Raw genomic sequence first — 27,567 nt, forward strand, 5'->3', positions numbered from 1 at the left:
TTGATCTTAATTTAAATCTGGATCGAAATCAAAGTTCAGATATATTTATGAATCCCTCCCGAGTTCGAGTTAAAAAAGGAATGTTTGGAGATGGAGAGGGTTAATAAATTACGCGCGGCGTATCTTAAAGAATTACAGTGGACGACGATCGAATCCCCATTCGATATCGAGAATCTAATAGGCAAGCACAGCCGTAAGGAATGATACCTCTGCTACGATTTTCCATTACGGAAATTAATCTTGGTTTCTCGGTGCAAATCGCTTTGGTAATCAGCAGTGAGCAAGACCAGAAACTCTGGTTTACCCTTTGTACTTTTTCTCTCTTTCCACCCTTCCTCTTTCGTTTCATCCAACGCGATTCCAACGCGTGCCTTGCCTTGGATGGCCGCTTTGCGGACCATTTCCGATTGTCGTGGGTGGTCGTCGAAATGAACGCGCGGTTGTTCCACCCGTACCCTTGCCGAGATCCATGAAATCGATCCGGGTCGTTGCAGATCTATGGACGTGGCGTATATTCGCTCGCGTGGACTTACTTCTAGGGTGTGGATCCTCCTTTCTCGTCGATTCCAAGAGAAAAGATTAAAGGATGGCGCGTAAGAGTCTAGGATTGTCATAGATTTTGAATTTTGGGAAGATAGGAAGCACCGTGGAATGAAAAGTTGTTCAATAGATTTGTTTCTTTGATATATTTTTATTTTTGTTCGTGTCGTCATCAATAAGCAATATCGATGCGAAATATATCGTTTAATTACTATCATTTGTTGCATGGTAAATTTGAGATAAAGTAATGAAAAGTAGAAATTAGATAGATCAAGATTTAAGATAATTATTCATCTTCTAATCGCTTGCTAGAATAACAGATTCAACTCTGCTACTGAATATAAATTCTAGATTAGAAGATATTATAATAAACGATTGAATATTTATATATATAGTTATCCATAATTTCTAAAAAAAGAAAAAATGTTTGCAGATATCGAATATCCTTCGAATCTTGTAACGAGAAATCGATTGTGACTCTGATCGCACATGATCAAGGATTGCAAAATCGGGAAAAGAGAAAAGTGAAAGAAACACGAACGTCTTATCCGCCAACGATAAAAATCTCTGGGGATCTTGATGCATGGAGGCCAATCGAGTTGTTAGCCATGGATCATTTTCATAGAAACCGATAGAGACATCAGTATCCGTTAACTCGTATCGTGCCAGCCTGCTAATTTTCTCTCGTGGAATTACGCGGATGTGGATATCAGTCACTTAGACGTGAAGTAATTGATAGGTAATTCCAATCGGAAATTTTAATCATTAATCAAGCGTTATATTTATACAAACTTCATTCTCGTTATATATATATATATATATATATATATATATATATATTGTAAAGATAATTTGATTTTAATTACATCGGCGAAGTATAGATTCGTTTATTGCAGGATAATTTGCAAATATATATATATATATATAAAGTTTATTGAAGCGCGTACGTGAAAATACACTTTATACAAATTTTTCTCTTTGCAACGATTTACATGTACGCGAAGAAAAGATTTCATTTATTTTTCTACACTTACAGAATTTATGTTCAATTAAACAGACGCACTGCAAACATTTTCTGCATACTCCGCTATCATCAATTTCAAATTTCACTTAATTAAAATTCACGCGCCACGTATATGTATCTCTCATCGCTGTCATCATTCATAAAAAAAAAATCACACTTCTTCTCGTATATTATTTAACAAAGAAACAAAAATTAACACGTCCAATCTTAAATACCATAAACAGTAATCCACGGCTTCCTCTATCATTTATTCTATCCCACACGTCTTACCCCATTCTCTTCCAAACGTTATAATATATCTGGTACGCTTCTTTCTTCTACGAACGCATCGTAATTGGCGGATCGTTCGCCCAGCCACGTATATTTTACCGTCCGCCACTTAATATCTCGTTTGCGTAGAAGGTTGAGGGAATAGGGGTTGCGTATTAAGAGCAGTAGTACCAACCGCGGCGTTCGTCCTCCTCCCCCCCGCGTATCTGTCGGCCCTTCAATTGATCAACGTTGACTTATTCGAGATGGTGGAGCCGGTTCGGGTGAACAGGTGATCGCGTGTAATACACTTTTGATTGTATTTAGATGCGATTTTAAACGCGAGCTACGCGCAAACGTTCATCAATTCCTGTCCAACACTCGTTAATTCGACGTTACCCTCGGCTACCGGTTGTTGGTTTTCTTCGATTTTTAACGAGCGGTATACACGGTATACAACACTGGTGGTGGACCCCGATGCTTGGTCGGTTATCAAGCAGTTTGTGCGTATACGTTGGTGGTATCGAGAAACAGATGTTTCTACGGGTAACAGTGTGTTGGGGTGGTTGTGATGAATGATGGGGATACCTGGGTCGGGGAGTTTAATAATTCTGGTCTGGTTTTTCCTCTCTGCATGTTTGATATCGTGTTTTAGTTCTTGTTCTTCGAGCTGGAAAATTGTCGTTGAGTTTCATTTATTTTTTTTTTTTATAACTGGGACGTTATTTCACGCACGCGCTTTTCTTTTTTTTTATCAAATAACGTTATTCCTCGACGAGATAATTTTTTCGACGAATTTCTTGTCCTCTTAATTAGAAAATTTGTTTCATTTTGCATCAACGGATCTATGTAATAAAACCGTATCTGTTTTCTTGGAAAATTTATAAATTAACGAGATAAAAATCGACGAATATTAAAATTTTTTCAATATAGATATATCTATAAAGATAACAATGAAGATACACGTTAAGTAATGGTTTATTTATTCCGTCGATACGATCTTGTCCATTGCTCCAACTCGTGTAATAGCAATCTCTGAGAGGCAAGTAAGAAGAGTCCTGTTTCCAGTTGAGCGCAACAAAGTAGCATCTGTCGTAGCTCGAAGGAGGAAAAGAACGATGGCTGGTTCGAAACGAGAGCGATAGGGTTCGTTGAGTTGGAAAATTCGTCAGCAGCTCTTAGCATGGTGGAGGAATGCTGACTGCGATTTATTGCCGTAACCGTGTCCCGTCTTGCCAACCTGTGCCGTCAGTTCACCTTCGCGTTTTGCCTTGATAATTTATAGAAACAGTTTACACGGACTACCTTCGCGTCCGCTTCGTTGGCCAGGATTGTTGCGCGCTTGGTTTAGGATGTCGGGGGGACGTCACGACGAGGAGATCTCGAAGGCAACGATAAGATATCCATTGTGGGACAGTTCTATATCGAGATCGATCGGACGAATGCACTTGATTTCCCTTTTTTTCTTTTCCTTTCTTGGAAATCGAACATCAACAACGATAATCGAATTGAATTTTAATCGTCCTGTCCTTCGCGTTTACATCTCGTCGAGAAATAGAAGAAGATGCGATTAATATCATTATCAGTTGCAAGAATTATTACCCGTTGAAAAATTTCACGATAAATCGAGAAGGCAGATACAAGTATAAATTGTTGTTCACTCTCCAAATAAACATCACGATGACAAGATCAGAATATCAACGGAATATTATTATATTCGAGCGTATCTCGCAATACTTCATAAATCTTCTCTCGATAAGATTCACGCAACTTCGTTAAATAAAATATTCGGAAGGGATCACACCCTCCCCATAAACAAAACCTTTATCCAATCCTTCTAAGTTCAGTACCGAAATATCAATGAAACGCATCAATGAAAACAGAAAAGGAAAAATCCCACCCCTCTCTATCTCCACCATAAATCCATACCACCCTCGACCCAACCCACCTCACACCCTCAAAACCATCGCTTCATCGAGAGATATCCCCCATCCTCCAACAACGTACATTACATCCATTCAATCCAGGATCTCCCCGAAGGAAGAATAGCGCTCCTCATCTCGAATGGCGAATCGGTTGGCGCGCGCAACGCAAAGTCCCCCTCCCTCCCCCCTTCCTGAGTTTCACCATTTCGATTCTCGCGAACGTCCACATCGAGTGGAGGACGAAGCAAGGGTAACTACGTCTCAATAGGCCGGCATCTCGGAGGAGCAAGGCTCCTAATATGGGATTGAGCGCAACAACCACCCGTGGAAGATGGAGTTTCGAGGTGGAGAGAAGAAGGGCGGGGAAGAGGAACGGAAAGGAAACAGCTAGTACTGTAAATTATTATTGCCGCTAGTTTCTTGCCCGGAGCCGGTGTTACACTCTCTCTCTCTCTCTCTCTCTCCTGCTTTTCTTTTGTTCTCCTTCTCGATCTCCCTCCACTTTGTTCCACTCTAGTTTCTCCTCTTCCCTCTCTTTCCAATTTTTCTTCCTCTTCTTCGTCCCTCCCTCCGAGACGTTTATTCTACGTTTTCTCCACTCCCGCTCGTTTCCTAAGTTCTATAAGTTGTATCTTCGCGAAGAAGAAGAAGAAGAAGAGGAGGCGGAATTTCGCTCGGCGGAACATCCTCCCTCGGGAGGAGCAAAAAAGCGCATCATCTCGGCCCCGTCATTTCTCCTCGAGGTGGAAAACGATTTCCACGCCGGTAAACCCCGTCAACCAGTGGTGGATGATCGCGAAATTGTCTAGAAGCAGAGTCCCTCTCCTTCTCGCCCGAACGGCTGACCGTGCGATTCTCCGTTTTCTTGCGATCCCCTCGGGAATATTCGCTTCCCCGTCGAAGATGTCGAAGTCTCCGTCAGACTATTGCCTTCTGTATCACTGGTAATGATTGTGTAGAGGCAGATCGAGGAAAGGACAAGGAGGTTTTTGCAAGAGGATGATGATCGAGAGAGAGAGAGAGGGATTTTTTTTCGTGTTCACGACAAGTTACGACACCTTCGCGGTCGAGATCGGTATCTTTACGAGAGGATTTCGAACGAGACAAGCGGAAATTTGGGGATATTGATCGAACGTGGGTGGTGTCTTCGAAACAATATATCCATGAATAGTTCTTTCGTCGAATGGTATGAAGTTACATTTAAAAAAAGAAAAAGAAGATATCTGTTCCAAAAATTTTTCATTTCTTCTTATACATCGAGGAATTGGTAACTTTAAGCAATCTATCTGTCTATCCATCTATCAACGATACAACTTTCGAATTTAATCCTTAGAAATATAAAAACTCCAAAGTATCCTGAAATCTGGCCCAGATCTCGAACCATTCTTTTCGACTCAATCTCCATTGAATTTTTGTCCCCATTGTCTCGAAAACTTCCTCGGAGGGCGAGAAACAATTCCTATCCACCGAGTTCTCACCGAATTGCGCAACGTAACCCCGCGGAATTCCTCGAGAATTCCGCTCATTAGGTGGTCGAGATCGCGCGTGTCGATCGGGATTGTTGATCGATGATTCATCTCGATGCTTGGTGCACGGACACCTGCGACACAGGATCGTCGTTTCTCTCCTATCTCCTCCCTACCCTCAGGGTCGCGACACGGCTGCCTATTTTCACCGTTACGCAATACCCGGTGAATCCTCTTCCTGACTTTCGGCCAAATGTCGTGCGAAACGAGACGACAAAGCTTCTTCAAGTTTTTCAAGCGTTGGTATCCGCGCGCGCGTTGCGTCATCCATTATTAGCTATGTATTTATATACGCGCACCTACGACGGTAGGATCCACACACGATGGATGAAATTAAATTGGCTTTTGTTTCGCGATTTTTCCCCTTTTTTTCGCAGCCGATCGAGAAGGATCGCGAGGAGGAGTATTGTTGTTGAGTAATGGAGACAATTGAGAAGAGAATGCGAAGCGCCACGATTTCGTTTTGCCAGAAAGTAGAGGGTTTTAATCATTAACAATGGAAAAATATATTTTTGCGATTTTTAAAATTGCTATACAGTAGCTGGAATATTATAAAAATTTCAATAAAGATCGTGACTTAAATATTCCGGAAGATCGAAAGTTTTCGAAAAATGTTCACGGAAAATAAAATCGATTCTAGCTTCTGAATATTAATCAATTATGTAACGTTCGATTCTATATCTCAACTTACGGTAGTTTAGATAGACTTTTGTTATCATAAAAATCGCATCAAGTAGTCCGGAAGAAGAACTCGTCGTGGTGCGGGGCGAGACGATAAAAAGCGAGGCAGAAACGATTCGAAGAGGAAAGAAAGGGGAAAGAGGACGAGGGGTATTGGCAGTAGGTGGTCGTAGAGAGAAAGACACGTCTACTCTAACGGAGAGGAGCCAAGAGAAGGCGTGACAACGGCTCCGCTTAGCATAACAATATTTACTACTAGAAGACACTTAAGAGACTTGAATATTCTATGCGCGGGCCTCGCCTAGCCATTGCATAACCACACCAGTCCTGTATAATTACGTGTCGAGGATGGGACAGGATCGTTTTCCTCGTCGAGGAGATCGTCCACGGGTCGAAGAATCGAACGATTCCCCGACCTATCGGCGAGGAAAGCTCCGACGAGGGATAAGGGTTTTAATTGATAGACGCTATTCAGATGTCAGTCATTCGATGATTACCCGCGTTGGGACTACCGATGGAGTCGTACATGGTGGTAGGATGATGATCGTTTTAGACGACTCTTCATTGATTCTGGCTTTTATTGAATAAGCGGAGATATTTGAGAGGAATCCTGTTCCGCGTGGGAGGATATGTGCAATTTGCTTGGAAATTGATGGCAGATTTGTTACGATATAATGTAATCAAAAATCGTCGAGTTTGAAACATTTGCGGAAATTAAGTACTGGATCGATTGAAATTAAAATATCCAATAAATGTGCATCGATCAATGATTAAAATATTCAACGCAATAGGATAATAAAAAAAGAAAATGTAACGAAATCCAAAAGGATTGTATATATATTAATATATTTATAAAAAAAAAAATGTCTATTGATAAAAATGCAAAGGGGACAATAAGCCTATGATTAGATTCAAAAGAAGTAAAAATAATTTTATTTTTTTTATATTAGATTTTTGAAAGCCAACTCTCTCGCGAAAAGTAGTATAGACTCGAATTCGTGGGCGTGAATTTGTTTTTCAACCTCCGCTAATCTCGAACAATTCAATTGCAGGGTATCGAAACAGCTCGTTTCACCTACCGATCGCGATATCCACGTATGCAAGTACGTCTAATAACAGGCAACGAGGGGAGGTGGCCCGACTTATCGATTAATCGTCGCCCATTGTAATTTCACTATTAGCTCTCTCGAACAAAGAAGAAATAAAAAAAATAAAAAGAGACACGAGATACACGCCGCTTGCGAAACCGACCAAAGAGATATTATCTTACGGCGACGATTACGCGCGAATACGCGCGTACTTTCTAATTGCGAGAGCGTCCGCGGATGTCGTCGACTGGCCTCACTACGTGATAAGTGAAAATATCTCGTAAACCGTTGGCGAGAGCCATGGCCGACGTGATTCTAAAGTTAGGTACTGACTGGGATATAAACACTGTGTCTTGACATTCGAACGACACCAGTAGAGATACATAAAATTCATTTAACTTTTAGAAATCGGTTAGTTTGAGATGATAGATTGTTAATTAATTTACAGATTGTCCCCGAAATCATAGTATAAACTATGGGATGGATAATGATTCTACACGTAAAAATAAATCGAAGAAAAAGAATAACATTTTTTTGTTCGAGGCTTCGTTTTCGAGTAAATCAAGTTTGAAAAATTTTTAGGTTATAAATTGAGAAAGACGTTAATCGAAGTTCATTTATTAAATTATAAAACAATTTACATGACATTACCTTTTATTATTAATGAATTGATGAAATTCTTCTTAACATAGACCATTCTTGTCAAATGATAAAATTTTATTGCTGCACTATTTCATTATCGTTAATAAGTGTATCAATTTGACAGGTAAAAAGAATTACACATGTATAAAAAAAATCGATGAAAGTAAAAGTTTGAAATAGAATCAGCTTCCCTATTTTAAACTTCGCAATGACTATAATTTGTCTGCTTCTTGAGGATCAAAATCGAATATATACCGAAGTTCGTATTCCACTCGATAAACTTTATTAACCGAACAAATCGCACACTATCAATATCAACACTATTATTCGATCGTATAGACGCCAAAATTGATGTCCACTCGTCAACTGAATTACAATTAACGATAACAATAACGTAAAAAAATGGCAATCGAGGTAAACAGGCAGCCATTTTCTTATCGTTACTTCCTATCGATTCAATGAAATCTCGAGATCTCGAAGAGATCATAACGAACGATCCCTATATTCAGAACGAAGATCCTTATCTCCAAGTCTGTTCAATCTTCTAACAATATTTTGCCCTAGATGATCGACCGCAAAATAAAAAAGACAAGGAAAAATTATATTTCAAGAATAATAAAAAGAAAAGATTCTATTCTCTCGTTATTTCTACTTTCGATGTGCAATTATCGATAAGAGTCGATATCTCGATAAAATCCTACGTAATAGCAATAATTACCAAGATGGAGCCACTTTCTTGTTAGAATTATTCAGAAAGAAATCAATCGAAATGAACCGAATGAATATATACGTTTTCATTAAAATGAGAATATAGAATTAGATATATAAATCAACAAATAAATAAAAAAATAAACAAAACGTTAGCTGCTATGTAACATGTTAGTCGTTTAAGATGATTTTTATTTTATATCAATTCACTTATCGATACTTTATATCATTTTATCATCAAAATATTTTAGATTTTTTTATATATATAACATCAAAAAACATTAAAAGTATGTAAATAGCAATAGTTAAATGCAATATTATACGAAATAAATGTTTGAAATTCAACAATTTATAATAACATTTGAAGAAAGACACAAACATGGCAGCTAACATATTAAAACATAACCAAGCAATCCGAAATAGAACAGAATAAAATAAATTGGAAAACAAATACATACGAGAAAGAAGTATTTCGACGACATATGTACATTTTTCAATTCTGGAATGCTTTTTTCAGAAAATGAAATATCCATTCTAACCTCTCAATGATGAAGTTGAAATCTTCTTTCCAACGAACAGATTTTAGACGAAATAAATAATTTTGAAGAAATTTACACTGTTTATTTTTGACACAGAATTTTATATTTATTGATATTACTTTTATACACTATGAAGAGATAAAATAAAAAATTAAATTTTATTCGATGTACAGAAAACGACACAGTTCGAGTATAAAGAAACGAATCTATGACGCATAGAGGGCGACAGTGAGAGGTTAATAAGCATCGCCATTTCACACATGCTTAACCTCTTTAATTGTATATTTCGATCTCTCGAAATCCGCATCAATCAACAGATAATTTTCTCTTCTATTAGCTTAGAGTCTAAGATTTATAACGAAATAATCGTTCAATTGCCGGATCATTCGACGGACAAATGAGTCGGTTTATCGGCCTTTAGAATTCAGTCCAATCGTGAGATACGTGCTCCCGTGGGGCATAAATCGCATAAGTCTTTCTAGTCGATAGAAACCGTACTCGCATATCTATATTCGCGTTATTCGGTACACGTAATCGGTTTGTACTTCGAGTACCTATTTTCTTGGAAGAAAGCATTAGAAACATTATGCTTTCAAGATACGAGAGTTGGCAAGAGTGAAAGTTCATATACGTAAAGTTACGTCAAAACGAGATACCGAAAAACTTGTGCATAAAAACTCGACGCGTGTTAACATTCATGTGGCCAATAGAATATTACGCAATGAGTCATACATTATATGCTGACAAGTACGAGCAAATATCTTTTCAACGAAATTTCATTTTGTGTAATAATTACAGTAATAATAAAATTGTGTGTGAATTAATTGTAAGATACGGATTGTTGGAAAGGTAAAATCGAATGATAATTTCGTTTTTTATATTGATTTCTACTTTACAATCTAAATGATAAATTCTAAATGCTGGTTTGAATGGTTTGAATTGTTTTCGATAAATTATCATCTAGTTTCTCTTAATCTATTCGAGACTGATAGCATTTCATAATACAAAAGAAAGAAGGAATAATGTAACCTATGTTTTGAAGATATAAAATATATATAATCATTTGATGAAAACTATTAGAAATAAAATTATAAAATAAAAAAAAGTTGTAAAAATTGATTCCAGAAAATTGTTTTATAACAATAATAAAATCCTCTCGAATGGATTAATTTGATAAATTATTGAAAAATATGTATGATCGTTTGTTGCATCAATGGCGTGCCTAACCTAAAATTTTCTCTCTTTAAGTGATGTGAAGAAATTATTCTGCATTTTAAACAATTTTCTAACAAATTAATATAAAACAGCGATTATATATACGAGAAAAGTTTTTGTATTCGTAGAAATTATTCATTTCTAATTGATTTCTATTAAAAAATTATCGAAATCAAAAGTGTTGTCAATTGCTTTCGTATAATAATAATCGATACCAATCGTTCGTATAATTAATATAATAAATATTTATTTTTTTGTTATTTTAATAAGTATAGTTTTATATATTTTAATATTTTGTATTAATATTTATCCAATCTTGATAAATTCATTTATATATTGATAATATTTATCATTATATATTATCAATATATAAATTATATATATATATTATTACAATTTATATTTTTTATTGCCAATAGAATTTCTAAATTCTTCACAAAAATATAAAAGTAAAAAGAGAAAAAGAAAAATATCCATCATAAAAGGAGAGAAAACATCTATACTATCGGAAAAATAGCAGTAGCAATAACGGTCAATCTCTCGTACACAAGCCCGTTATCTAGCTCGGTTTCATTAAGCGTTGCAACGTAATTCCCCGTGGTCTTGCGATTAATTTTAATTTCCGGCGGGAGGGGTGGCGAGAGCAGCAATGAACCGCTGTGCGTCGATAATTAAACGATCGCCAATCGATCACGATAACTCTCGATCCATGGACCGTAAAACCTTCCTATCGACGATAACGCCAACATATCGGATCTTTTAATTACGATCGGTAGCGTGCTACGCCATTGCAAATCACAAACGATCGTCCTCGACCCTGGCCAATGATCAGGCTAACCGATTCCTTCTCGTATCGCGTGTTGTATCTCTGATATTACCGATCCATCGATCTGTGGCTCGATCATTTACGGCATAGCCATTGCTGGTACGAAAATATAAACGTTAGATATGTGATGTTAATTCTTTTCTAGTTTCGTTGGAATTCCAGAAAATCAAGAAGTATCGGTGAAACGATTGTTGGCATCCGGTTCCACGCCTTTTTCGTGCCGATTATCCGGATCGTTTGGAATTATGTTTCTCGCCTTGTGTCTCCTTCAAGTATTAATTACGAGTAGATAATCGGAAAAAAATACAGGATTATGGATCAAGGAGGGTAGTTTGCATACAATGAGAATTGCGTATATGATAATCGAAGAAGAAAACTCGTTTCATAATATCAGTTTTGTAGCGAAATATCTGTGGGATATTTTGATTTGATGTTGAGGATATGAATCTTGATTTGTTGATCTTTTCTAATTGTTTTATGTTCCCTTAGAGTAAAAGGAAGAAATTTTATGAAATTGTATTGTTGAATGTTTAACAAAGATTGGAATATAATAATAACAAAAAAAATGAAATTGAAAATCTTGCACATTCAGATGATACAATATAATTCTAAAGTTAAATATATTAAAATTTTCATCAATTTTAATTTATTCAATTTCTCAGAGAATATCATTAGAGTTACACTATCCCAAGGTAATTCTGATCAAACTATTATATTCATAGAATTCTCAATTGAACAAGATTGATTCTATTCCCAAGACAACTCCAATCCATCACTATCTCTCCTTCTAATTTCAAATTTTTAATAATTTCACATTACAGAAAGACAAGAACAATAAAGCAAAAAAGATGGATTAAAGAAGAAAGCAGGAGAAAGCGATATCCTCTTTCTCCAGGATAAATTGACGTAACTAATCCCACACGGCGTTTTATTATCCTTCATTATCGAAGCACAAATTATAATCCACGAATAGCGTTTGGCGTTTATGGAGGCAGTACCTATGAAAACTAACCTATATTCTTTATTCCTGGCGCATGTCGTCGAGACCGTCGTTGGATCGAACAATGCGTTCGTCCCACGCCGCGCCATGGTGCACTACCTCGTTCCATGCTGGATCTGCTATCTATGGGGCAAGAGTAACACATGTACTTAGTAGAAACGGTCCTGTGGAGAACATTCTGTGGAATCTAATTTATTGGCAAGACGATTGTGTGAGAGAGAACATATCTAGACAATTGATGAGAAATTAAGTTTGAATGGATGTTGTGGCATTCGTGGGCGTAATTGTATAGATTATTTGATGTCGTGGAAGTGGAAGAATCATGGGCTCATAGTTTTAGAATTTTGATATTTAATGATTGAGAATAATTATGGAAGAAGAACAAACATAAGTATTTAGAGGTTATGTGTATTATTGAGTCAATGGGATGATTATGAAAATATTGCAATATAAGATTGATTAAAAATTAAAGAAACCAGATATACTTATTGTTAAAATTGATTATAGGATTCACGTTTAAATATTATGGCTAATATGTATCGAAAAAGATATTTTAAGTTTATATAATTACATTGTTGAAATTTCATATATTAGGACGTGATAAATGTGAATATATTGTTTACTTATTGAAATGCTGAATAATAAAGTATTTACATATATAATGTAGTATATTGAGACATTTATATATCTAGATCATTTATATTTAGATAATTAGGATAATTGTATATAGAAATATTGAATTATTATATTAGAATAGGCTAGGTTATACTATTGGAATAATATTTAAACATTGATTGTTGATATTTGATATATTGAAGTAATAGAATATGTAGGAATGCTATATTGTTTATATTTGAATATTAAACATTGAAATATTTATATGCTGGTGCATTGAAGCATTTGCATATAAAGTATTGAAATATTTTGTATTTATCTTAGAATATCTATTGGATTGCAGTCTTGGATTCTTACTTATTGGAATATTAGGATATTGAACTATTTTGTTAGTGTATTTATCTTAGAATATCTATCGGATTGCAGTATTGGATTCTTACTTATTGGAATATTAGGATATTGATGTGTATTATATATTCATTGAAATATTGCAGTATTTTAAGATTTATATAACGATTTTATTTTATTTTTTAATTTTAAAATGTATTGAATAAACTAAACAATTTATTTATCTAATTAAAATATTTTAATTCAACTTTATATTGTTATAAATTCTTATAATAATTAGATTGAAATATAACTCTGAGTGGATATGAATAACAATAAAAATCGTTACGATGGTGAGCGTAGAAGCAGTGCCACATCCTTTTTCGCTGTCCCTCGAAGGAGACGTTGTATGTCTCAGGTTTCAGAGTTTCGGGTCGAAAGCGACCGGTCTTGTTCGGGGATTCTGTGGTTTCCGCGACGCGGAAATCGATACAACGCGTCCAAAAGGAAGAAAGCCCCTGCGATGCCTCGTCGTCGGGAAGCATTAGATCCTTGGTGATTGGGTTTCTTCGTGAACAGAAAGAAAACGTTAGTTCAAACTTTGATCTCATTTTATTCGTTTTTAGCTTGCAGCGTCTATAGGTACATGTTAGCATTTATTCTTTTTTATCTTCCAAATGAATGAACATTTTAGATATCTTTACAATAGCAAAACTTTTTTATTTAATTAATTAAAAAAGAACTAAAAATTAAGAATTTATTTTTTCTTCCAAATAAAAATCAGACCATGAAGTAAGATATATATATATATATATGAAACACATACTTTCTAACAAAAGATTTGAAATGTCCATTTGTCCTATTAGCTTAACAGTCATTCATAAACTGTTGCAAGCTCAAATTCCACCATCCAAACAACGAAGACACATCAGACAGCATAAATCAACGAGCAAATCTCGATAAGTCCTGAATGAAACGACATCCTACGAGCTAAACTTGTCATTTTCATGATTCTCTGCACGTGCCATTGTACACGGAACATAACGTCTCGACGGATTTCTATGAGAGCGACGATGCGTTGCAATGTGTTGTGTCTGTTCCATGGTAAACGTGGGTCGTGCATTATTCTCTAGTAGACGGACGCTAGAGAAACGTATTTTTCACTTCGAAATCTTATTTGCGAAATGCGATTTACGCGCACGCATGCACCAATAGCATCGATAATCGCACAACGAACCTTTGCTTTTTCCTTTTTTCCCTATGGAAACGCGACCGCAAAGAAGCGACATCTATAGAGTTCTTGGAGGTTTTCAGTTGTGACCTAGTAAGTGGATATATTTTTCGCGGTTTTTCGTTTTTCTCGATAATCTTTTGTAAGTGATCATAAACGTATGAGATATTTATTATTGTTCATTAAAATTGGAGTGTTTATTGATTTGATTTGTAGTTTTATATAGTTTTTGATGTAGTGTTATAAATACGAAGTATTTTATTCGTACCATGATTAAGAGGTTAGGACAATGTCGTTGATTTTGATCATATAAATATCACGTTTGAAAAAATTTAAATCAAATTTAATTTACATTATTTACAGTACAACGTTTTTATTCTGATGATCCAGTTCTTATGCAAGAAAAACAGAAAAACAGCTACTTGAGAGAAGAGAATCGGTCTTCAATTCTGATTTCTTCGTGAAAATGCATACCAGTATACGGATGTAATTAATGGTAAGCAGAGCATAATTAACATGACTGTCATTAAGCGAGCGTCATTGGGTCGAAACGTTTCTCTTCTAATATGGAATTCGGTTAAAATCATGTTACGTTTATTTTTCGTCCTAATTAATGTTTTCCCCTCTTTGTTAACACATTGTTCATGGATCATATTTGTGGATTCTACGTTAAATTATCATTGTCGTTGATCTCTCAATTTTTCAAAATTCTTCAATCCTTGCAAATTAACTCAAACGAAATATATCTCTTCGTATCTATTAAAAATCAAATAAATCTCGAAAAATCTCGTATATCGTTATCCATTGATATTAATTACTCTCTCCGGCTTAGAGACAAGGTTGGTAGGAATGGAGAAAGGTATAATAGGAGCACGTTTCTCGTCTGTGTGTTGCGTACGATATTTACATTGTAACGGGGCGGATAGCAACGTGTCGACGACCTCGTATCTTCGGTTATACATTCCTGCTCGTCGAACTGCTAACGCGATATACTCCTAATTAGTAGAACGAGCCGTTTGTGCTTTATTGTTGCCGAGTTATTGCCGTCATTATTTTCTTGGCTATGAAACACTTTTTGCCATCGAATCATTGCACTTTTTGACGGGTTATCAAAATGTTTTGCTCGTACCTCGGATATAAATCTAATGTGTAACGGATTTTCAATTTTATTGGCGGACGAAAGTGGCAAAAAGGAATTTTATATTAATCTAATTGGTATGTTCGGATTTATAGGTGAGTCAAAACTTGTTATAGTTTTGGTTGATTTGAAGGTTAATTGGATAAGTTGAGGTTAGGAAATTGAATATTAATTGCAAACATAAGAATTAATTATGTATCTTATGTAATTAGCATGTTAGATAAGTGAATCATGTTTAAATTGTTACGATTTGATCGATTTGGAGATTAATTAGATAGATTGAGGTTAGGAAATATTTATATTTTTAAAAAGATTATAAAATCGAGATTTTTATAATATATTTATTTATTCGCTATATTATAAAGAAATTTCTCTTATATTAAAAAATATAATAACCTAGTATAAGAATTAGTTTGAGTGAAAAAAACAAGTAGATTTGTCGGTCGGCGAAGGAAGTTTTTTCGTCTAAGCGAGTGCAACGATCTCATGTCGTTCAGAAATGGCATTTCAACGGCCTGTACATGTACACCTGCATAACGTAACCACGCAAATGTGTTCAGGCATCTAGTAAGTCGCGAACCGCTGCGGCTACTCGTTAAAATACACCTGATTACCGAACATTACCGTGCTGAGGGGGTAATGATCTCAACGCTTGCACGTAATAGAAATTGTTCGAACGAAGACGGGAGACGTTTAGGGCTTGTGTTTGAAATTCTAACATTTTACCGTGATGGGTTATTAGACTTAGATTTAGACTTTGAAAGTACATCCTATACTCTTTATCATTGATTGCTACATTAAAATCTTGAAATCTTGAATGTTGGTAGATTATATATAATGACTACAATTAAGGTTAGATTTGAGAGTTAGGTTAGGTTAAATTTCGAATATTTTCATTTTAATTTCTACGTTTTATTTAATAATTATCATTGGAATAATTTTAAAATTTATTCCTCTCGTTATAATTTTGTCACAATGGCATAAATTTTTATCGAAATAAATTTCGAAGATAGATTTGCATTAACTGATAGTTCGCGCGTAAGGAGAAGGTAACGTACAGTCGGTAAATAATTGAGCATCGGTCTGGCAAGGGTTAACGATCTCTTTGCACCAGCATGCGATAGAAATGGGTTTAAACGATGGAACGAGTACATTTGCGTGTCAAAGATCGCTAAGCGTCCTGCGTGGTCTATTCGCGGAATCGCCCTGTCCTAAAATTGCCGCTCGTAACCGCGCTCTCGCCGAGGACGAAAAATTTATGGCACGAAAATTACGCAAACGACCGGTTGTAACGGCAATTTGGAAATTACGAATTCTCTCCTGTTTATAATAATGATAGACACGGAATTTGTCCGAATAATGATTTGAATGTTAGTCTTCGAAGTTTTATCCCTCAACTGAAAAACTTTAAAAAATTCTCGGGATCTTAGGATTCAGAAATCAGATTTTTGGATTGTAGAAATTGGATCGTGGTATCCAATGATGTTAGATTTCAATCTTAAAACTTTTGATAGAATTAAAATTTTTTTTGAAGAATAATCAATTTTTACAATTTTTATATTTATCGAATATATCGTTCAATTCAACGTCAAGTCTTTCTCACAGCCTTTTAAATTACGTTTCCCTCCAGAAATTCCGATAATTTACAACAATTAACTGACAAAACAGTCACGTTCCATCATTTTTCCCTCAATTAACCATTCTTTAGCCGCAAAAGCCACAGTTTCCAGTTTAATTGCCAGTTTAATTCAACTTAATTCCATCATCATTACATCTGTCGTCTCGTCGCAAAATTTCCACGATACAAAAACATTCATTTGTCGTCTCATTTGCATAACACACCTTGCACGCCAACTCTTCTATTTCTATTTTTATCCGCGAAAAAAAGCAGCGGACGAAAGCAAAACGAGCCATCGGAATGAGAAAGTGCGATTTCCTCGATACTGACCCTGATAAACCGGCGATGCTATTTGAAATTTAATCAGAAACCATTATTCGCTGCTTTTTATTCTCTCCTGCTCGCGATTTTTTCCCTCCGATTAACCGAAAAGGGAAACGGGGAGAAACCGCAAATAATATTTTCGTGACTCCTTCGATATTGGCGGATACTGTAAGTAAATTACTTCCTCGTGGGATAATTGAAAAAATAAATGGGAGAAAGTAATCTCGATTCAGCTTTAATCCGTTTCCGTTGAATTTATTTTTTTAAGCCGATTCGAACCGTTCTTTTTCTTTCTTTTTTAAAGTTATCTACAATTTTGTTGCATTTAATCGATCGAATCTTATAAATGATCTTTTTTTATTTAAATGTAAACTTCAAGCAAGTTTCAAGAGTTCTTTGAATTAACATCTTTGGTTCGTGGATAATTGATTTAAAATTTTAATTTGCGTGTAGATATTGTGCCGTTATTTCACCTGTTGCAATATTAGTAAGAATATCTTCTCAGTCTCGTTTGGTGTAATCTCTTTAGGAGATACATCTATTTGCTAAGAACATCTGCGCCTGTTTTATGATTCCAAGTATGGTATCTTGGAATGAGAATTATTCTTGGACTCGGTGTTTGAAGAATGCTTGCCTTAAAATCTAATGTATGTCAACTTATTTTTAGTACTTCCATGTGGAATAGTACTAGATAGATTATCCGTCTTGGATTTGTTCCCAATATGGAGTTTTAGATTATTTTCAAGAAATAATGAAATTTACCAAGATTGAACAAGAGAAAACGGAGAACGAGACTTAGAAATTAGATATTATTCCTTAAGTAAAAACTTGTGTTCCATTTGTTTCAAGGATAGATAAAGCAAGATAGATAAGGACTTGTATAATTTTTTCACAAAATAATCGAGTAAAATTATTCTACAAAATTATAGATCGTAATTTCCTGTATCTAATTGAAAATTGAACTCTTGATTAAAGAATACTCTATGATCTCATTTGTATTAATGCATGGAAAAATACACATCTTTCCATTTTTCTAAATGTCATATAATTGCTCATAATCGTTCTACGTTATATAAAATGTATCAAACCTGATTTGAACACGATCGTAAGCAAACTTAATTCTAAAATCTTTTTAGATTAACTCTTCAAAAACTCAACAATTTAGATTTTAAATTCATAAAATACGAATCAAATTTTTTTAAGAAATAAATCAATCTACGAGAAAATACCAAAAAAAAAAAAAAAAACAAAATACGAGGAATCCGAGTTCCAGCTACTAAGTGTGCAACTTTTCAACAAACTTTCTATAATAATTCACGTCAAAACGTTGCATGGCCTCACACTCGGAGGAACCCATCATAAACATTGGGGTACATTTGAGTTAGTATCTCATTTATCCACGTCCTCGACCGGGTTGCAGGCCAAGTCCAAACGATTCTCCATTTCTTTGCCGACCGGCCGCGAACAGCGTCGTTATTGCAAAGTAAACGATCTCAAGAACGATGAATAACGGTGCACCGCGTGAAACCGAACTGCGTAATAACGTTCGAGATTGTCGGTGAATAAGGTTATACCGGCGTATACGTTATTGCCAGTTACCGTGGCACCAACAATGTAATGGCAAAATTGGTGCGGTGGGAAAGCCCGCATGCTCTGCAACTTCGACTAACCTCGCACCCGTCGAGCCTGGTGTTAATATTGAATAACGCGAAACGTGACGAGAGATCCGATCCCGAGGATGTACCTTCCTGCCTCCTTCTCTGTTCTGGAAAATCTTCGAACCCTGTTATTCCCTCTTTAATCGTTTATCTATTATTAGAGATGGAGTAAGATCGATCCGTTAATAAAATCATCCTCTAAGATTGTACATCAATTGCAGGAACAACGATTTCTCGATGCGGGACACATTGTTCCAAATATTTCGAGAGGAGAGTATTAGAATAAAGAAACGTTTGAATCTATCGCTCTTTCAACTTTATGAGAGGATGAGAAGAATTTTCTCCCGATCGTATATTTCAAGCGTTGGTTGCAACCAAAGCGGGCAGCACAATAAATTTCATCCGTACATACGATTGGAATAAGTTGAAAATTGAACGTTGCAAACGCGTAGATCGCGTTGCATGCACGTATCCATGGCGACACGCCCATAGGTGAGCAACCAGGAAACGTAGCACGCGTGCGTATATACACGTATCCTACATAACGTGCTCGTGCAGCCATAAGTATATACACGGTGTCCGTACAAGTACCGAGGCTATCCACTATTTAGGATCGGATATTGAACATCAACCGACGTTCCATCGGTTAACGTACGAGTATTCGTGTGAAGATGGATCTTCGTCTTTGGACAGATCACGCTGCTCTCTCTTGCTAGGATTATTGGGATTCCCAGATTGTGATTGATCTCGGTTTAATCGGTGGTTTTGATAGGAAATGGATGCTCGATGATTAAGCCAGTTGGGATTGCGTGTATTAAGAGGAATTATTAATTATTCAGATGTCGAGGAAGAGTAGAATATTTTCAACTGCACGATTCAGGTTCTTTTCTTCAATTTTTCAATCCATCAGGAATTCAGGTCTCGGATGAAGAATCAGGTCTTGGATGGAGAAATCAGATTTTGAGGAGAATGAAATATTTTATTAAAATTCTAGTTCGTGAAAGCAGGTTTGAAATTCAGAGAGGAGGAAAGTTTGGATTTTCAAGAAAATTGAATTTATCAAGGAATAAGTTATGAATGAGAATTTATAAAAAAAGAAAAGAGTTTAGAGTTTGAATAGAATTAAGAGAACATCTAAACTGCAATGAATGAGAAAGGGAGAAACTCTTTGAAATCTTTTCCTCTCTAAAGAATACTCTTTAAAGAATAAAAGTCTGGATTGTTGACAAAGTTCAGCTACTAGAACTCGGCAGTTCTTTTGTGGCGAAATGAAAGTAGCAAGCTTTCAGCCGGAGTAAGTGGTTAAAGCATAGGGAGAAACGCTTTGCTTACTTTTCGTATAAAGACGTCGATTCTTTCCCTTGAAATACGGCCGCTTGTTTGCTGCAAGGATTTGCGAGGACGCAAGACAAGCTTACACGCATTAGCCAGAGACTAGTCCTCTCGACTAAGGATAAAAGGAATGACTTTTTGAATTTCAATCCTGCGGATACTTTTCATCTAAACATCCGTGGAATCTCGATATCCTCTTTACCCTCTCGAGACCTTTCGAGAATTACACAGTTCCCAATTAAAAATCGGAGAAATCAATTTACAAAGAGGAATATTCAAGAATATTCAACTATTATTAACAACAAATTATTGAAGGAATGAGAATTGAACGGTTTCCCTTTTCTTTACTTAATACCGGTTTTCAAAGTATTATCGGCAAGGATCAAATGAAAACCGAACACCTTTAATTATCCTTATAAATATCCTTAAAAAAAGGCTTCTTCATTATCATAATCTATACGATGATAAACGATACATCAAGTTATTTAAATTATACGCAAAAATAAATGGAACCCAATTTCCTCCCAAAAATCTTCTTTCCTCAAAACTTACTTCTTCCACCTTCTAACAACAATCTCCACCCTCGACGAACCTAACTCCATCCCTGTTAAATAACAACAACGAGATGAAAATCGTGGAAAATGTCAAGATCGTCGCCGAATCTCTAACCAGAAACCCATCCTCGAGAGTAAATAAGCTTGTGACACGAGCTTGTATCTTATCGTCGGGGCGAAAGGGTTATCAGAGTTCGCGTTCGAGCATCGGATGGGATTACATGGTGAAACGGGAACGGGAGGATGGATCGGGAGGAACGATCGAGGCCATTCAATTTCAACCGGCTAATCGTTCGAAAGCCCGATCGATCCGTTGGAACGGAGGCCATCGACAACAACCACCCATCCCCCCGTGTGTCGCTCCCCGTTTAATGCACGCTCTCCCCCGAAGATTATCATTAAGATGTTCCACGGGCGGCGAATGTTGCTGCCCCTACGAGAGGATACAAGATAGATGATGGTAGAGGCGTGCCGAGAAGGAAAGGAAGAAGGAAGAGAAGAACGCCTCCCGTTTCCCGGCCGAGGAAATAGCTAATGACGGGATTAAATGAAACTCACTTAACCCTGGAACGTGGGGAGGGAAAACAGGTGTTTCCTCGATACGATCCTTTTTCGCGTATTTTAATTTAATAATCGTATTGCAGGATTATTTTTGAAAATGGAAATGAATGGATGGTGGTTGATTTCTTTCTTTTGCTTCGAGTCCAATTTATGGAAGGAATTTGGTGAAACGATATCGTTTGTTGCTCGAGGAAAACGTGTGATAAGATGGATTTTGGATTGGATACGATTGAAAGGAAAAGGAAAGATAAGAATTGACTACTTTATGAACGAAAGATTGTAGATAAAACGTTATAAATAAGAGATAATACGATATTTATATGTACAGATACATTTAAAAATAAGAATTCATTATTTAGAATCTTATCAAAAAGTAGTTAACACTTAATTTAAAAAAAAAAACAAATGTCCAGGGAATTGAAAACGGAAAATAGAGCACACGACAAGTGAAATTAAAATCATCGTCCCGCGAAATGACAAACTTCTCACGCCATAAACTGCATTATAGTCTGTGGTTTAAGGGCTATCGACGGAACTTCCTGTGGAGCCCGCGGCGGAAAGATGATCCACGCGCTAGCACGCGCGCGAGCCTCTCGCTATGCGACTATAATTGCGAGCAGGTGGCACCATTAATCTTGCAGCCACCGTAACCTATTTTCCCGCCACTCTCTGCTTGCCGACCATCGTCGCGGATAATGAAATAACGAAACGGGTATTCTCGAGGTGGACTCTCGAGGAGGTTGGAACCTTACAGCCTATGGGCGAGCGAAATTAATTTTCACGGATTTCAATAATTTATAATCGATTCGATACTGGAATGGTGGTCGCGTGGACGGACCAGCTGTTTTGCGGTTTTCGTTTCGATTCAACGAGATGATCGCAAAGTGGATGATGGTTTGGAAAGATAATTTGAAGCGAAGATCGATCATAGCAGATTATATTGGATTATGAAATAATTGAATTAGATTAATCGATCGAAAAATGTAATAAACGATTTGGAAATTTTATTTTTGGATTCGAGATAAAATTTGATGCCAAGAAATTTGGAAATTTTTAATATTAAACGTGTTCGATAATTTAAAAAAAACTATAGAAATCGAATCGTCGGGAAAAATTGAAAATTCTAAATTCTATCTATCCTTATAACCAAAAATTCGTTCAATAATATCGATAATAATTTTCCTGGTCAATTTACAATTTGCAAATACAAACCTGGGAAACGCAAACATTATTCCCGTCTCTTTTACGCTTCTCTACGGCGGTGTTTTTTGCGCGAGGATACATACTGTCCCAGATTTTCAATCGCTTATTCATAGGGAAGCTTACAGGTGTGTTATCCGCGCGCGATGACGCAAGTACGGCGGGTCTTCGAAGATGAATGTTTACTTTTCATCTCGGCGTTACAGGCCGTTTTGTGTTCCAAGTAAGTAATTGGTTACTTTTAAGGGAAGAGGCTCCTCTCGTCGAGGAGGCTTTAATATACAGTTGTACACGGCCCATAAATTATCCGACGAGTTGAAAAAGTCCCCGGTAATATACCCTCTTCCTGGACTTTGGGCCGGTTTCCCACGAGTAACGAGTATATCATATAACCAGGGTTAGCGAGACAGTCATCCCGAGGAAATCATCCATCTTGAAATCATTTTCCGCAATTTTAGATAGACGCGACGAGTTCCATGATACGCGTTGGTTAACTTGTTGTTACGAACGTTGCGACTTCGAAGGGTTTCCACCTACGAGGACTTGGCCTGGCGTTGCGACGAGTCGTTTGAATTTGGGATACGCGCTTCTCACATAAATTAACGTCAACGTGGGAGGGAAGACGTCTCTCTCAAGGTCTAGGATAACTTCATCCTGCGGTTAATTTGCCAACTATTACGTGCACGTTTCGTGGGATAAGAGAAGTTTGGATGTAAACAATTTGAAATTAATTTAAATAACTTTTTAGGGGATATATTATTGTGCCTTAAGGTTTAAATGTTCTCCTTCAAATACGCGTCAATTTTTCCGCCAATTTTTTTATTTTCTTAAAATACCTAAGAACAATTTTATGCAAAAAAGACTAAGGTAATTGCTCATACTTTCGAATGAGAGGAAATCTAGCACAATCTAAGAACTGAATTTGTATTTATACAGAAAGCCAAAAAGTCTCACGAGTTAACTCAGGTGAATGCGATTAAAGAGAATAAAAATCTCTTCGATCCAATTATATTTTCCCATTAAATAATAATCACGGATATCAGATTCTCTGTTTAAATTACAACATACCATTCCCATACCCGATATTCGCACAAATTCTTGAGAGATCCAGATCTCGATCGACCGATCGATCTCTCGAATCTTGTGGATCCGGCCAGCTTTTCCGTCCATCGATCTCCCGAACGGATCGATAACTCACCAACGGTGGTATATACCTTTCGCCTGCGCGACCTTCGCCATTCCACGATCGGATCGGATCGAATCGAATCGAATCGAATCTCTGGAGGAGGAGAGGAGAGGAGGACCTTCGATCTCAGCCACGATCGATCCCCTCGATCCCGTTACTCGTCGCGATCCACCAATACTCCTCGGTTGAAAAAAGAAGAAGAGACGGGGGAGGGGAAAGCTTCGTCGCGGCGCGGAATGCACGCACGCGTGTGCGTGTTTCGCGCGGATGATCTCAAAGGTTAACGATGTTCCACGCTTGGCGCGCGGAATAGGGTGGCGTGCAAAGGTGAGAGGGACGAAGGATCGTGAAATCTAGAAAAAGGCGGAGGATCAAGGACGTTGATGGAGAATCCTGCGGCAGGCGCGTGCTCGATCGCAGGGCCCTCCGCTGGCTTGCGAAACGGAGTCGACATTTCCTTTCTCGCCGAGAGGAGGATTGTGCTCGCTTCTTCGCTGTCGATCTTGCTCTCGATCTTATGTAACGTTTATTGTTGATCGTGTTGCGATGGGATCGTGGAAGGTGGAACGTGCACTCGTGATCGTTCGTCGTGCAGGTTTTGGAATGTTGGAATTTTATACGCGAGGAAAGGAAAATGAAATTTTCGATGATTTTCGATTATAGATAACTGGAATAAAAGAGTTGTATTTGTTGATTATTCGAACGTTCAAACTTGGAACTTTATCGTTTGAAAAATTACGAACGTGAAGAAGAATAAAATATTGAAGATAAATACGCGAATAGAGATGATCTCTTTGTGAAATCTGTTTCGAAACGGTATTTTTTCTTTTTTCTTTTCGTTCAAAGAAGTTGGTTGCTCAACTCCCTCGAACGTGAATTTCTACTGGCTACTAAGAATTCGTTTGTTCTATCCTCGAAACTCGATTAATCGTCGTGAACGAGTCTATTGCGATTGCCGTTAACGTTACGTTAAGAAGATTTATCGATGACGTAAATAATATGCAGACAGTCGGGCAAAGTGACGCGAGCGTTTGCTTATCTCGCGCGAGCGCAAGATTAATGCGCATGCCGGCCGGCGCGTGTATCTCGGTTAATAAACATTGCTGGCAATATAATAATGCCACCATCCGCTATACAAAGAATCGCTCGAATTATGCAGTCCTCGCATGCGGAAGCACCGTGTTGGAATACATGATCTTGTGCAAAGACAAGTTAGTTTAGATTTACTCGAGAATATTTCATCTCGTACTGGAAGATGTCAGCCACCTTCGTTTTCAAGTCTTGCAACAGCCTTTGTTTCTTCCCACTTTCCAACCAATTCTACGCTTCTTCCTTGTTCCTAAATCTTTCACAAACCTTTCAGAATCTTCTATTTTCGTTTCCAAGAATTTGCAGTTTCCTTATCCAAACTTTTTTGAAGAAACAATGAAACTTGAAGCTTCATCTCCAATTTGTTTCCAAGTATTTTTAGATTCCTAATTTCCAAAACTTTTCTTCTACTTTGGTTTCCAAGAATTTGCAGTTTCCTTATCCAAAATTTTTAACTTCAACAAGCTTTATCACATTTGTTTCCAAGTATTTTTAGATTCCCAATTTTCAAAACTACTTTTCGTTTCCTCATCCAACATTTTTTGAAAAAAGAATAAAACTTCAAGCTTCCTCTCATTTGTTTCCAAGTATTTTTAGATTCCCAATTTCCAAAACTTTTCTTCTACTTTGGTTTCCAAGAATTTGCAGTTTTCTTATCCAAAATTTTTAATTTCAAGCTTTATCATATTTGTTTCCAAGTACTTTTAGATTCCCAATTTCCAATTTTCTTCTACTTTGGTTTCCAAGAATTTGCAGTTTCCTTATCCAAAATTTTTAACTTCAAGCTTTATCATATTTGTTTCCAAATACTTTTAGATTCCCAATTTCCAAAACTTTTCTTCTACTTTGGTTTCCAAGAATTTGCAGTTTCCTTATCCAAAATTTTTAACTTCAAGCTTTATCATATTTGTTTCCAAGTATTTTTAGATTCCCAATTTTCAAAACTACTTTTCTTCTACTTTTGTTTCCTTATTCAAATTTTTTTGAAGAAAGAATAAAACTTCAAGCTTTATCATATTTGTTTCCAAGTATTTTTAGATTTCCAATTTCCAATTTTCTTCTACTTTGGTTTCCAAGAATTTGCAGTTTCCTTATCCAAAATTTTTAACTTCAAGCTTTATCACATTTCCAAGTACTTTCAGATTCCTAATTTTTAAACCTTTCGAGAATTTTAACTTGTTTATTCCCATATCTTTTAAAAATTTCTTTACGCTCAAATAAATCTCTAAATCCGATCTTCTGGAATTCCTACTTCTTCGTTTCCAAATCTTCCAAATATTTCCTCCGTTTCCACCTCGAGCGCACAATTCGATCCACCACACATTTAAGATCAACCTCCCGTTAATTAATGAACGTAGCCACCGGGAGCACGCCGCGATGCCAGCCATAATTTGTACCCGGGGCGAAGTCAATTAATAAGGACATCGGCCCATTAATTTAATTGCAGCCCGGCTACGAACGATACACATCGAGGTGGTTCGGAAACCGTCGGTGGGTGGGTTTAGATCACCACTCGGGGGGAGAGGGGGGGATTTATTAATTACGAAATTTCCACATGAGACGTGGGGCCACACGCCGCAGCCACGAAAGGTCCTCGAAGAGGTCGAGAGATGGGCGACGGATCGATTAAATTATCGGCTCATCTCGAATCGTGGTTGGATTTCTGCAAATGTTGCAAAACAGCCGTATTATCTCGCGAGGACTGATTGAGATAGCCAACGAAGGGAGAGCACGCGTCTCCCCCTTAACCTTTTCGATTTAACCTTTTCGTAAATTATCTTGCAATAACGAGCTTTTGCGGGTTTTCTTTTTTTTTTAATGCGCGTAGAGACACGTTGTTTCAGCTGCTCGAGTGATTGTTCAGATCGTAAATTAGTTAGTCAGATCGTAGAAGGTGGAACGGTGGAGTTATTTACGTCTGTTGGCGATTTGTAATTGACGTAATCCTTGTGCTTAATGGAGCGAGGAGGTGTGTCGTTGGTGATGTGATTGCAATTGTTCTGCTTGATCTTTGATTTTGCTTTCGCACAAGTATTTATTTATTTCTCTTTTTAACGAGGAAATGCGATTCGATCTTTTTATTTATTTTTTTCGATTCAACAATTTAATTAACTATTTATTCGATCGATTTATCTTATTAGCTATCTTATCTTAAAATGTAGAAATTAAAAATTTAAGAAACTCATTAATCTTGTGTAACGATATTATTCGTTATTTCAAAGAGGTATGAAAACGAGATTGACAACGATTATGACAATTAAAGAGAATCAACAAAAGCAGATATCGTCGATATCCTATTATAATTAAAAAAAAAGTATATATATAAAAAAACAGAATGAAACGCGAAGTAGATAGATAATCCGAAACGAGCAAAGTGTTTATCGAAGGAAGGATAAACAACGGTCACAAGGCCGATAAAATCACTCCGCTCTCTATATCTCTGAACGCTCTCGATCGAGCAACCTACCTACGAGCAACAACCATAAAACTCAGGGAACAAGACTTTCAATGTCTTTCTCAATCTTCGACAACCTCTTAATACCTCAACGGGAAACAATATTAATCATCTAACTGACATTAAACGAGGACTGTATGTGTCTCTCCACCGCCGCGTCTCTCCCCTCCACCTTCCATCGCGAACACTTTACAATCGGCGAAAAAGATGGACTCGAGGCGATCGTGGAAAAAACTATCTTAATTTCATTTACACCGATTGTTCTCACGATTTTCCAGCAATTTTTTTTACTCAAAAAAGGTATCGCAATTATTCG

At 36.8% G+C, this 27,567-nt stretch overlaps 1 protein-coding gene and 1 long non-coding RNA gene across 11 annotated transcripts in view; both read left to right on the forward strand.

Annotated features, from left to right (window-relative positions):
* Positions 1–27,567, forward strand: part of osp (outspread) — a 185,459-nt gene that overhangs the window by 121,938 nt on the left and 35,954 nt on the right. Inside the window, exon 1 of one of the 9 annotated variants that reach the window (XM_026439343.1) lies at positions 14,530–14,632. Coding sequence (XP_026295128.1) covers positions 14,630–14,632 — 3 coding nt within the window. The 5' untranslated portion in view covers positions 14,530–14,629. 9 annotated transcript variants of the gene reach the window in all.
* LOC100578670 lies at positions 6,797–12,354 on the forward strand. 2 transcript variants are annotated; one of them, XR_408913.3, is made up of 3 exons: positions 6,800–9,771; positions 11,109–11,655; positions 11,785–12,354. It is a non-coding gene; the product is annotated as an uncharacterized LOC100578670 (long non-coding RNA). The 2 variants fall into 2 exon arrangements; XR_003304253.1 differs by lacking the exon at positions 11,109–11,655 and having other exon boundaries at positions 6,797–9,771.

This window comes from Apis mellifera, linkage group LG3 (genome assembly GCF_003254395.2).
Source record: "Apis mellifera strain DH4 linkage group LG3, Amel_HAv3.1, whole genome shotgun sequence".
NCBI classification, from domain to species: Eukaryota; Metazoa; Arthropoda; class Insecta; order Hymenoptera; family Apidae; genus Apis; species Apis mellifera.